Raw genomic sequence first — 12,104 nt, 5'->3', positions numbered from 1 at the left:
AACAGTGGTTTGTGGTTTCATTTGGTATCGTGAAGGAAGGATGGCACTCACCATGGGACGAGGAGGACGAACGGGGCACCCAGCCATGGTATGCCCCGAAGCTGCACAATATAGACAGAGATTCTGGGCCAGCCGTCTTTGACGCTCCGCCATCGTGAGGCGGTATGAGTCCACCAACATGGGCTCGCTGGCTGGTTCTGGGGAGCTGACGTTCTCTGGTCGGCAGAGCGGAGAGGAGGAATGCGCTTGGCCCTGGTGCTCTTCTAAGCACGACTGCATACGAGTGGCGAAGCGGATGGACAGCTGGATGAATCACTTGAGGCCGATGGTATCCTCGTATGCAGCGAGATGCAACCGCACTCTGGGCTCCAGTCCTTGGCGATAGGTAGTGAGAAGGGCCTGTTCGTTCCACCCACTAGAGGCCGCCAGAGTTCTGAACTGCAAGGCATAATCATTGACAGACATATTCCCTTGTTTCAAGTTGTATAGTCTCTCACCTATCGAGGAGTCCCAGGCAGGTTTGCCGAAAACTTCCCGGAAATGTTCGATGAAGCTAGAATATGACTGGGTTGCAGGGTTATTCTGGGTCCAGAGAGAATCTGCCCACTGTAATGCCTTGCCTTGCAACTGGGAGATAATGAAAGCTACCTTAGATCGGTCAGTTGGATATGGGAGCGGTTGCATCTCCAGGACCAGTGAACACTGAAGCAGGAAACCGCTGCATTCCTCCGCCGAACCAGAGTAGGGCGCTGGCCGTGCCATGGGACTGGCGTGCATGGCAGGTGAAGGAGGGATGATGGGGTCAGTGGAAGTGCTCGCTGTTGGTGGTGATGCAGGTGCTGACATGAGTGTCCGACGGAGTGCATCCACTAATTCCTGGAAGGGGTCCGTGAGGCTCATGCTTGTGTCTCTTGGTGCCGGTCCGGTCATCTGTTACGGATCACTCGGAGACAGAGGAGTAACAGATGAAGTTAGTATTTATTGAATAGACACAAGCAGAGGAGCGGGAAGTGAGGAGTGGATGGGTGTTGGGATCCGTGCCGGGAAGGTAGTGACCACACACACGCACCGTAGGGTCTAGGAGGATCTTGGAGGCAATCCTTGGAGAGAAGATGGAAGAAGAGTCTTCGGAGGTTATCCTTGGAGAGAAGGTAAAGAGGAGTTAGTCCTAATAGTTAGCGCACAGGAATGATCTTGTCGCGAACGTGACCGGACAATGACTGGGTGCGGGTGTGTGGTTTTTATGGTGCTGTGGTGGATGACTGGTGATGAGGATCAGGTGGTGATGGTTAGAACTCATTTGAGGGTGTGCGCCGTGATTGTGTGGAGGTGGAACCTGGCGTGTTTGTGACAATAATACTGCATTCAGGAATTTTACTGTGAAGTAAAGTAATGTAGGCGGAGCTGTTACTGGAAACTACTGTGAATCCTGTCCTGCCCCTGTGTGCTGTCATCTGATGACTGAGCTATCTCGTCTCCTCCGTATTCTCATCCAACGGATGTCCAACGGTTTCAGCGATAAGTGTTGAAATGTCAAATTAAAGCCCATTGCAGATGTTTTATTGGAAGTACACTACAAACCCAATTCCAAAAAAAGTTTGGAGACTGTACAAATTGTGAATAAAAACAGAATTTAATAATGTGGAAGTTTCACATTTCTATATTTTATTCAGAATACGACATAATGACACATCAAATGTTTAAACTCATCATTGAATTCGGTGATGTCATCATCTCAGTTCAGTTTTAATAGTGTCTGTGTGTAACCCCTCTCTCACGAGGTCTGACCGCCACACCTCACACTCACTTCAAGTGGGCCTGGAACCCGGGTCTTCGGGATGGGAGGTGGACACACTAACAAGGAGGCTAAATGTAGCCATTGGCATCTGTCGAATCTGGGAATGGTGTCTTGTAGTTGGTAATCTCTTTCAGACTTTTCCACACTGATGCTGAGTCGCTGGAAGTGAAGTGAGTCTTTATTTTTCCAGAAGAATTTTTTTGCCACTCTGATCTCCTTTTCTAGTGTGTATTTAGCCTGTTTATACAAGACATTGTCCCCCTTCCTGTAAGCATCTTCTTTGGCCTGACGGAGCTGTCTGAGTTTTGCAGTGAACCACTGTTTGTCATTGTTGTAATTTAGATGAGTCCTGGTAGGAATACACATATCCTCACAGAAACTGATATATGATGTTACAGTCTCTGTGAGTTCATATCAGAGGCAGCAGCTTCATAAAAATCCAATCAGTGAGGTCAAAACAAGCTTGTAAATCCTGCTCTGCTTCATTAGTCCGTCTTTTTACAGTCCTTAATACAGGTTTAGCTGATTGTAGTTTCTGCCTGTAGGTCGGTATAAGATGAACCAGACCGTGATCAGAACGTCCCAAAGCTGCTCGTGGAACAGAGTGATATGCATCCTTTATTGTTGTGTAACAGTGATCCAATATATTACTGTCTGGTGGGACATGTGATGTGCTGTGTGTATTTTGGCAGTTCACGGAGAGATTTGCTTTATTAAAGTCCCCAAGAATGATTAAACCTGAGTCTGGGTGTTGTTGTACTGTCTCTGTCATCTGAAGTGCTAATATCTTTAAAAAGAATACTCATACATAAAGAATAAGCACTAGTAACTAATGAAGTGTTTTTTTAGTGTCTACAAACAGTAAGTTCTAGTAGCATGGAAATAGATACTGGTCTGTTTTAAGTATGATGTTTTAAATATGAAAAGTTAAGAGAGCATCACAGTGAGTGTCAGAGCAGCACCTGCTGGAGAAACACAGCCACAGATACTGAACTCAAATCAATTGAAAGCCTTTACTGTCATTGCATTTTTCAGTTTACAGTGGAATGAGGAGCATTTCAGTCTGCTCCTGACTGCTGTTAGACAACAAACATATAACCACTGACATTACATAAGACTGGAATGTACAGTACAATTATAAAAGTATACACAAGTGAGTGAGTTATAATATTGTACTCTGATTGATCTGAATCCAGAGTGGAATATATAAACAAATAAGATCAAAAAAGAAAAAAAGCTCACATTCAATTTTAACAAATAAAGATATGATAAAATACTTGAGGTATTGAAGATTGTATCCTAGTATTTTAATCCGGTCACAGACTTTTCATTTTTTTTAACAATTGTTTTTCTTCCCATGGTCCAATACATCACGGTGTACCCCAGGGCTCCATCCTGGGTCCTCTTTTGTTTGCATTATATATGCTTCCACTTGGTCATATTATACAGAGACACCGTTTATCTTAACACCTCACCAGCAAGGACCTCCGACATAGTTGATCAGTTTGGTTTGACAGAACTGTACATTGACCTCTACACTTATATCAGACAGTAACAAAAAGTAGAGCATGAAATGGAAAGTGTCAGCAGTGATTAGTGAGAAGATATCATATTGAACCTTGACATGCCACATTTAATGCACTTTTTAAAGTCCTGATAAACAGTGACCTGCTGATCATATTAAAACTGCATATTGTATAAAAACAAAAAGGACATCTACATGAATCCTAAACAAGACACATATCAAGAAAAAAACCTTGGTTATCCAGTATTTTTGACAGTGCAGAAAACCATGAAATTCAGAAATAAAAGAAAATTTTAACAAATAAAGATATTACAAAATACCGAGGGGATTGAAAATTGTATCCTATTATTTTAAATGGGTCGCTGACTATTTTTTTTTAACAGTTGTTTTAACAATTGTTTTTCTTCCTATGGCCCAATACATCACGGTGTACCCCAGGGCTCCATCCTGGGTCCTCTTTTGTTTGCATTATATATGCTTCCACTCTGTCATATTATACAGAGACACAATTTATCTTAACACATTTATGCTGATGACACTCAGCGCTCTACTTTCCTATCAAAAATAATAATGGTTCTTTGTCTGGCCTGCTTGACTGCCTGCATGACATAAAATGTTGGATGGACATGAACTACCTAAAGTTAAATAATGACAAAACTGAAATTGATATCTTCACATCTGACATAGTTAATCAGTTTGGTTCTTTATCCTCAGATGTTCATGACTGTGTCAAAAATCTTGGTGTCATTTTTCATTCTAATTTTAGTTTCGATAAGCAGATTAGGGCTATTGTTAAAAGTAGTTTCTTTCAGCCAAGATCTATTGCCAAAATCAAGATGATGCTCTCTAAGAAAGGTTTTGAAACCGTCATTCATGCTTTTATTACCTCAAAGTTGGATTATTGCAACTCTTTATAATTCAATTGTACACCATCTGCAGGTGGTACAAAACACAGCAGCCAGGCTTTTAACTGGCACTAAAAAGTGTCGGCACATTACACCTGTGCTTGGCTCTCTCCACTGGTAACTGGTTAGGTCCTAGATTGATTTAAAAAAAAAAAAAGTGTTTTGTTTATAAAGCATTACATAGTGTCGCCCCTCAGTATATCAGGGATCTTGTCCCATACAATGCTTCAAGATCCTTACTTTCTTCCAATCAACTACTTCTTGCTGTTCCCTGCTCATGTTACAAAACTAATTGTGTCCAGGCCTTCTCCGTGGCTGCTCCAAGACTCTGGAGTCTCCCTCTCTATATTAGATCTTCCCCTTCTGTTTCTACTCTTAAATCTTCATTAAAAACTTATCTGTATTCTTTATGTTTTGAATGATGGTGTTTATACTTTTACGTGTTTTAATATTGTTTTGATTTTTGTTTTAATACCTCTGTACATCATGTGGTTGCAACTTCTGTTGTTTTGAAAAGTACTCTATAAATTAATAAACTAAACTAACAGTCTTACTGAAGAAATATAAAAGTCAAAATCAGAACAAAACAAATTTAACAGGTATTTTTGTTTATGTAAAATAAAACGGTTAACAATAAATTCTAGATTTTTATTGCTTTTGTTTTCATAATACAAGATAACATCATTTGAAGTAAAACAATAATTATTATTCATTAAACTAAATATGCTAAATCCATCCAAAACATGTTTATGACTTTACAGTCAGAAAATAAGAGACTTTCACAGCATTAAACAAACGGCATACATCATCAATTTCAGTGAATCTTAATATTAATACATGTTATGTAGAATTTTGAAATGTAGTATTTTATTAGTATAGGATTAGGTTAGGTTACCCTAACCCAGTAATTAATAGGAATTAGCTATTATGAATTATAGAGTTACAAAAAAATCCGTCTAGGAGATTTTTCATTTTGTTTTTGTAAAATATTGAAAATATGTTTATTGCATTTTTTTCTCCGTTAGTTCAGTCTTTGCTTTGATTGTGCGCTTGCGGAATAAAGGCGTGGGGGAGGGGCTCGCTGACGCTCTCTGTGCGTCTGACGTCAGCACGCTAAGCCCCCAAGCCCAGACCGAAGCTGTAAACAATAAAACCCAACCTCGTCCATCATCCATACGCTAAAGATGCGTTTATCAACGATGACGGCGGTGTTGCCGGTGCTGCTGTGCCTCGTGTGCTCCCTCAGGTCCGCTCGAGGTGAGTGTGAGTGTGTGTTTGGAGCGGTTCAGCTCTGATTCGGTGATGCTGTGCGATAGCAGCGCTGCTAATGCTAACGCGACCGTTATTCCCGCAAATCCGCCGGTTCCAGTCGATGTTCGCTGCTGATTCGGTCCTGAACGCTTCTCTGGGCTGAAATGTGCCAAAAGAGCCTGGGATGCTAGGGTCCTGGGCTGACAGAGGAGCTAACACACATCCAGCTTCAGATGATGATGAGGGAGGAGACTCCAGGGTTCTCCATCATTCCCATAAACACATCACACTGCTGCTGATGATTAATATACATTATATAACGCTGTCTCTCAGTAATGACTGATGATTAGTATACAGTATATAACGCCGTCTCTCAGTAATGACTGATGGTTAATATACAGTATATAACGCCGTCTCTCAGTAATGACTGATGATTAGTATACAGTATATAACGCTGTCTCTCAGTAATGACTGATGATTAGTATACAGTATATAACGCCGTCTCTCAGTAACGACTGCTGCTGATGATTAATATACAGTATATAACGCTGTCTCAGTAATGACTGATGGTTAATATACAGTATATAACGCCGTCTCTCAGTAATGACTGATGGTTAATATGATTAATATACAGTATATAACGCTGTCTCTCAGTAATGACTGATGGTTAATATACAGTATATAATGCCGTCTCTCAGTAATGACTGATGATTGATATACAGTATATAACGCCGTCTCTCAGTAATGACTGATGATCGATATACAGTATATAACGCCGTCTCTCAGTAATGACTGATGATTAATATACAGTATATAACGCCGTCTCTCATAGTGATGCACCGAAATGAAAATTCTGCGCCGAAACCGAAAATTTAGGATGCACTTGGCCGAAAACCGAAACTGAAGCCGAAAATGGCTTCTTTTAAAAACGTATATATATATATATTGCTTGGATTTAATGGATCTGAATTGAAAAATCACAATATAATAATCAAACTTTTATTAACAGTTACATAACAAAACATAAAATATTTTTTTCAATAAATATAAATAATAATTATTCTTCAAGTTTTATGTTCCATCAAATAAAATTGTTTTTTAAAAATTGTGCAAAACCACAATTTTGGAGATTTTTGCAGAACAAATGTTACATATTGCAACTCTGGTGTCCTCTCGTATAGGGCTGTCACTTTTGTGAAAAAAAAAATCCTGTTCGATTTTTGAGACATAGGCAAAGTGTTCATTGAATCGTTAGTAAATTGCCTATATTTGGCGTTGATCCGTTTTTTCAACGCCAAATATAGGCAAATCCACCGACAACTAAACAGGCATTAGGGCGAACGTAAAGAGGGCGCTTGAGACGCGCACAAGTCAGCAATGTGGACTGCCATAACATCAATGAAAAACATTACTGAAGGCTACATTGATATTATGCACTAATAGGCTCTGTGTGTGTTTGTGTGTGTGTGTGTGTGTCAGAACCTGCAGTTGCTGTGTGACGCGCGTTCGCTGCGAGCGTATAGTGACGAGCTGGACGCGCTCCGAGAGAAGGCCGTTAAAATCGATTCCCTGTTTTCGTTTTCGAAAATTGTGTTGGTTGGTCCGATCGATTGTGCAGCTTTTGTGACAAGCTTTTTTTGATTGTGACAGCCCTTTGACATGCTTAATCTTTGATAGGCAGACACGTGATAACAGCTCGACCGTGAGTGAAACCTAAGCGCTTGCTCACGGATGGGAGGGGTGGGTGACATTCATTTTCGGTTTACGTTTTCGGCTGTTTTTTTTATTTCGGCCCGAAACCGATAATGCCATTTCGGCCGAAAATTTTCGGCGGCCGAAATTTCGGTGCACCCCTAGTCTCTCAGTAATGACTGATGATTAATATACAGTATATAACGCCGTCTCTCAGTAATGACTGATGGTTAATATACAGTATATAACGCCGTCTCTCAGTAATGACTGATGGTTAATATACAGTATATAACGCCGTCTCTCAGTAATGACTGATGGTTAATATACAGTATATAACGCCGTCTCTCAGTAATGACTGATGGTTAATATACAGTATATAACGCCGTCTCTCAGAAATGACTGATGGTTAATATACAGTATATAACGCCGTCTCTCAGTAATGACTGATGGTTAATATACAGTATATAACGCCGTCTCTCAGTAATGACTGATGGTTAATATACAGTATATAACGCCGTCTCTCAGTAATGACTGATGATTAATATACAGTATATAATGCCGTCTCTCAGTAATGACTGATGGTTAATATACAGTATATAACGCCGTCTCTCAGTAATGACTGATGGTTAATATACAGTATATAACGCCGTCTCTCAGTAATGACTGATGGTTAATATACAGTATATAACGCTGCCTCTCAATGCATAAATGTAAAATTTAAATTTAATATAACGCCGTCTCTCATTAACGACTGAAGCTGATGGTTAATATTAGGGGTGTGCACGGATACATTCGAATATTCGTTCTGCTTTGATTGTGCGCTTGCGGAATAAAGGCGTGAGGGAGGGGCTCGCTGACGCTCTCTGTGCGTCTGACGTCAGCACGCTAAGCCCCCAAGCCCAGACCGAAGCTGTAAACAATAAAACCCAACCTCGTCCATCACCCATGCGCTAAAGATGCGTTTATCAACGATGACGGCGGTGTTGCCGGTGCTGCTGTGCCTCGTGTGCTCCCTCAGGTCCGCTCGAGGTGAGTGTGAGTGTGTGTTTGGAGCGGTTCAGCTCTGATTCGGTGATGCTGTGCGATAGCAGCGCTGCTAATGCTAACGCGACCGTTATTCCCGCAAATCCGCCGATTCCAGTCGATGTTCGCTGCTGATTCAATCCTGAACGCTTCTCTGGGCTGAAATGTGCCAAAAGAGCCTGGGATGCTAGGGTCCTGGGCTGACAGAGGAGCTAACACACATCCAGCTTCAGATGATGATGAGGGTGGAGACTCCAGAGTTCTCCATCATTCCCATAAACACATCACACTGCTGCTGATGATTAATATACATTATATAACGCTGTCTCTCAGTAATGACTGATGATTAGTATACAGTATATAACGTCGTCTCTCAGTAACGACTGCTGCTGATGATCAATATACAGTATATAACGCCGTCTCTCAGTAATGACTGATGGTTAATATACAGTATATAACGCCGTCTCTCAGTAATGACTGATGATTAGTATACAGTATATAACGCTGTCTCTCAGTAATGACTGATGATTAGTATACAGTATATAACGCCGTCTCTCAGTAACGACTGCTGCTGATGATCAATATACAGTATATAACGCCGTCTCTCAGTAATGACTGATGGTTAATATACAGTATATAACGCCGTCTCTAAGTAATGACTGATGGTTAATATACAGTATATAACGCCGTCTCTCAGTAATGACTGATGATTAATATACAGTATATAACAGTATATATGAACGGCCCTAAGAACTGCGGTCTTCTACAGTACTTCAAATATGCCTTGGAGAATCACAGAAAGTGACTGAATTCAAGAACACTGTTGCGGCATCTCTCAAGCAACGAATAAACACCGCTAACTTGGAGAATGCAGTGAAAACTCCTCTTCTCGTGTCTGCCCTAGACCCTCGGCACAAACATCTCCGGTTTCTCGATGAAAACATGAGAGAAGTAAGAAGCGCGTTTTCTCCAATAAGGTCGGCCTTATTGTTAACAGACTAAGGAGCCGACTTTCCCAATAGAAAAAAAAGCAAAAAAGATTTGCTGACAGTTTAAAAGTTTAAAAGTTAAGTGTAAGCAACATTCTGTACAATAGCCTAATTGCTGCAGGCTGCTTTACGTTTTTTCTTTGTTCCCTTTTTTTTGTTGCTTTTAATCTACTTTTGTTTGTTTGCACGCATTGTTAAATGTTTTCAGCTACCAAACACGATGTGTGATGTTCAAGCTTATTGTGTGTATGCTTGTTCAAAAATGACGGAAACAATAAATGTTGCTGAAAAATAACGTCTGACTCATTAAACTTAATTTAAATAAACGAATATTCGAATATTCGTTTTTTGTGAGCTCAAATATTCGAATGTGATATTTGCGGAAAACGCCCATCCCTAGTTAATATACATTATATAACGCCGTCTCTCAGTGCTCAGTCAGTGCTCAGACTGCATCAGATTGGTCTGCATGGCTCTCATCCCAGAAGTAAGCCTCTTCTAAAGATGATGCACAAGAAAGCCCGCAGACAGTTTAATGAAGACAAGAAGACTAAGGACATGGACTACTGGATCCATGTCCTGTGGTCTGATGAGACCAAGATAACTTATTTGGTTCAGATGGTGTCAAGTGTATGGCGGGACCAGGTGAGGTGTACAAAGACAATGTGTCTTGCCTTCAGTCAAGCGTGATGGTGGAAGAGTGATGATCTGGGGCTGCATGACTGCTGCTGGCACTGGGGAGATACAGTTCACTGAGGGAACCATGAATATACTGTGACATACTGAAGCAGAGCATGATCCCCTCCCTTCAACCTAGCCGGCAGCCATATCACCCTGGAGCCCATAACCGGTTTCCCACTGAAGCTAAGCAGGGTTGAGCTGGTCAATACCTGGATGGGGGACTCCTGGGAACACTAGGTGCTGTTGGAAGAGGTGCTAGTGAGGCCAGCAGGGGGCGCTCACCCTGTGGTCTGTGTGGGTCCTAATCCCCCAGTGAAGTGATGGGGACACTATACTGTCAACAAGCACCGTCCCTCGGATGAGACGTTAAACCGAGGTCCTGACTCTCTGTGGTCAGTAAAAATTCACCCATTGGCCTCCGACCATCATGGCCTCCTAACAATCCCCATATCTGCTGATTGGCTTCATCACTCTGTCTCCTCTCCACCAGTAAGCTGGTGTGTGGTGGGCGTTCTGGCGCACTATGGCTGCCGTCGCATCATCCAGGTGGATGCTGTACACTGGTGGTGGATGAGGAGATACCCCCCGACAATGTAAGCGCTTTGAGTGCCTAGAAAAACGCTATATAAATGTAAGGAATTATTAAATTCAGAGACTGAGTCTCAGGGAAGTATTCCAACATGATAACGACCCCAGACACACCCCACAGAAGCTGAGGGTTAAAGTGATGGACTGGCCAAGCATGTCTCCAGACCTAAACCCTACTGAGCATCTGTGGAGAAGCACAAGGTCGTGATTCGTGATGTGGAAGAGGACTCCAGTGGCACCCTGTGAAGCTCTAGTGAACTCCAAGCCCAAGAGGGTTAGGGCAGTGATGGAAAATAATGGTGGCCATGCAAAATATTGACATTTTGGGCCCAATTTGGACATTGATGGCTGTGTGTTGAGTAATTTTGAGGGGACAGCAAATTTACACTGTTATACAAGCTGTACACTCGGTACTTTTCATTGTAGCAAAGTGTCATTTCTTCCGTGTTGTCACGTGAAAAGATATAATAAAATATTTACAAAAATGTGAGGGGTGTACTCCCTTCTGTGAGATACTGTATATCTGTATCATAAATGAGTGTTTTATTAGTCATACACACATATACTGATCAGTATCTGAGAGCAGCAGCATTCTGGTGTCCACGTCAAAGCCACCGCACTGATGTCAGATAAATGATTAGAAATTAGTATTGTGTTAACAGTGCAAAAGGTTGTGGGTTCGATTCCCAGGGAACACATGTTAGATAAAAAATATTAGCCTGAATGCACTGTAAGTCGCTTTGGATAAAGCGTCTGCTAAATGCATAAGTGTAATTTTAAATTTAATTTAATTTTAAATATATATATATATTGGTCACACCAGTGTGAATTCATGTACTATTATAAATTTCATTAGTATTTATTTTTGGAAATTTCAATGTTAAAGTTTAAGTAATTGCAATTGTTGTCTTTTTAGAATTTGGTTTTAATTTTAGATTTTGGCATATTGAAGTTTTAGTAAATGTTGGTGTATTGTCATTTTATATATATAGATTTTTCTAATTATAGTTTTTTATTAGTATTAATTTAATTCAGTTTTAGTCTTAGCTACCTGTATTTTATTCCTTAAACATAATGAAACTTTGATCATCTGGCAACTATCTAGTTTTTATTTCTATTTATTTTATAGGAACAAAATGGCTTTTATTATTCCATCTATCTTATTCCATTTATTATAACATCTCTGTAGCTGCAGATATCTGACGCGGTGCATGTGAACTGATCTTGTTTATTATCATGAGTCATGTGATCACCGCGGGCCAATCACAGACGTGCTCACTGTCACATGTGTTCTGGCAGGTTACTCTGGGAACCCTCTGAACAAGTACATCCGTCACTACGAGGGTCTGTCGTACGACACAGATCTGCTGCACAGTCAGCACACGAGAGCCAAGAGAGCGCTGTCTCTACAGGAGCGAGAGCTGCAGCTGGACTTCCACGCTCACGGCAGGTGAGAGATCCGCTCCGGATCAGATCCAGACAATGGGTTGAGATCACAAAATACAACCTTGGTTTGGATCTGGATTAAATCCTCAGGCTGTGTTGTTCAAAACAATTTAGAAAGATTTTGATCCAAAACAAATTTGATTATTCTGATCCCAGCAGAAGGGTGGATTTCAGCAACATTCAGGATTTATAACATGTTATATATC

General features: G+C 41.0%; 1 protein-coding gene across 3 annotated transcripts in view; it reads left to right on the top strand.

The window, feature by feature from the left end:
* Positions 1 to 8,048: 8,048 nt before the first annotated feature.
* Positions 8,049 to 12,104, top strand: part of LOC132124880 (disintegrin and metalloproteinase domain-containing protein 10-like) — a 33,682-nt gene continuing 29,626 nt past the window's right edge. For all 3 annotated transcript variants that reach the window (XM_059536026.1, XM_059536025.1, XM_059536027.1), the window contains exons 1-2: positions 8,049 to 8,200; positions 11,752 to 11,902. In XM_059536026.1, the coding sequence (XP_059392009.1) occupies positions 8,128 to 8,200; positions 11,752 to 11,902 (224 nt within the window). In that variant the 5' untranslated portion in view covers positions 8,049 to 8,127. The remainder of the gene's footprint in view (positions 8,201 to 11,751; positions 11,903 to 12,104) is intronic.

This window comes from Carassius carassius, chromosome 43, assembly GCF_963082965.1.
Source record: "Carassius carassius chromosome 43, fCarCar2.1, whole genome shotgun sequence".
NCBI classification, from domain to species: domain Eukaryota; kingdom Metazoa; phylum Chordata; class Actinopteri; order Cypriniformes; family Cyprinidae; genus Carassius; species Carassius carassius.
This window is presented reverse-complemented; position numbering and strand designations above follow the sequence as displayed.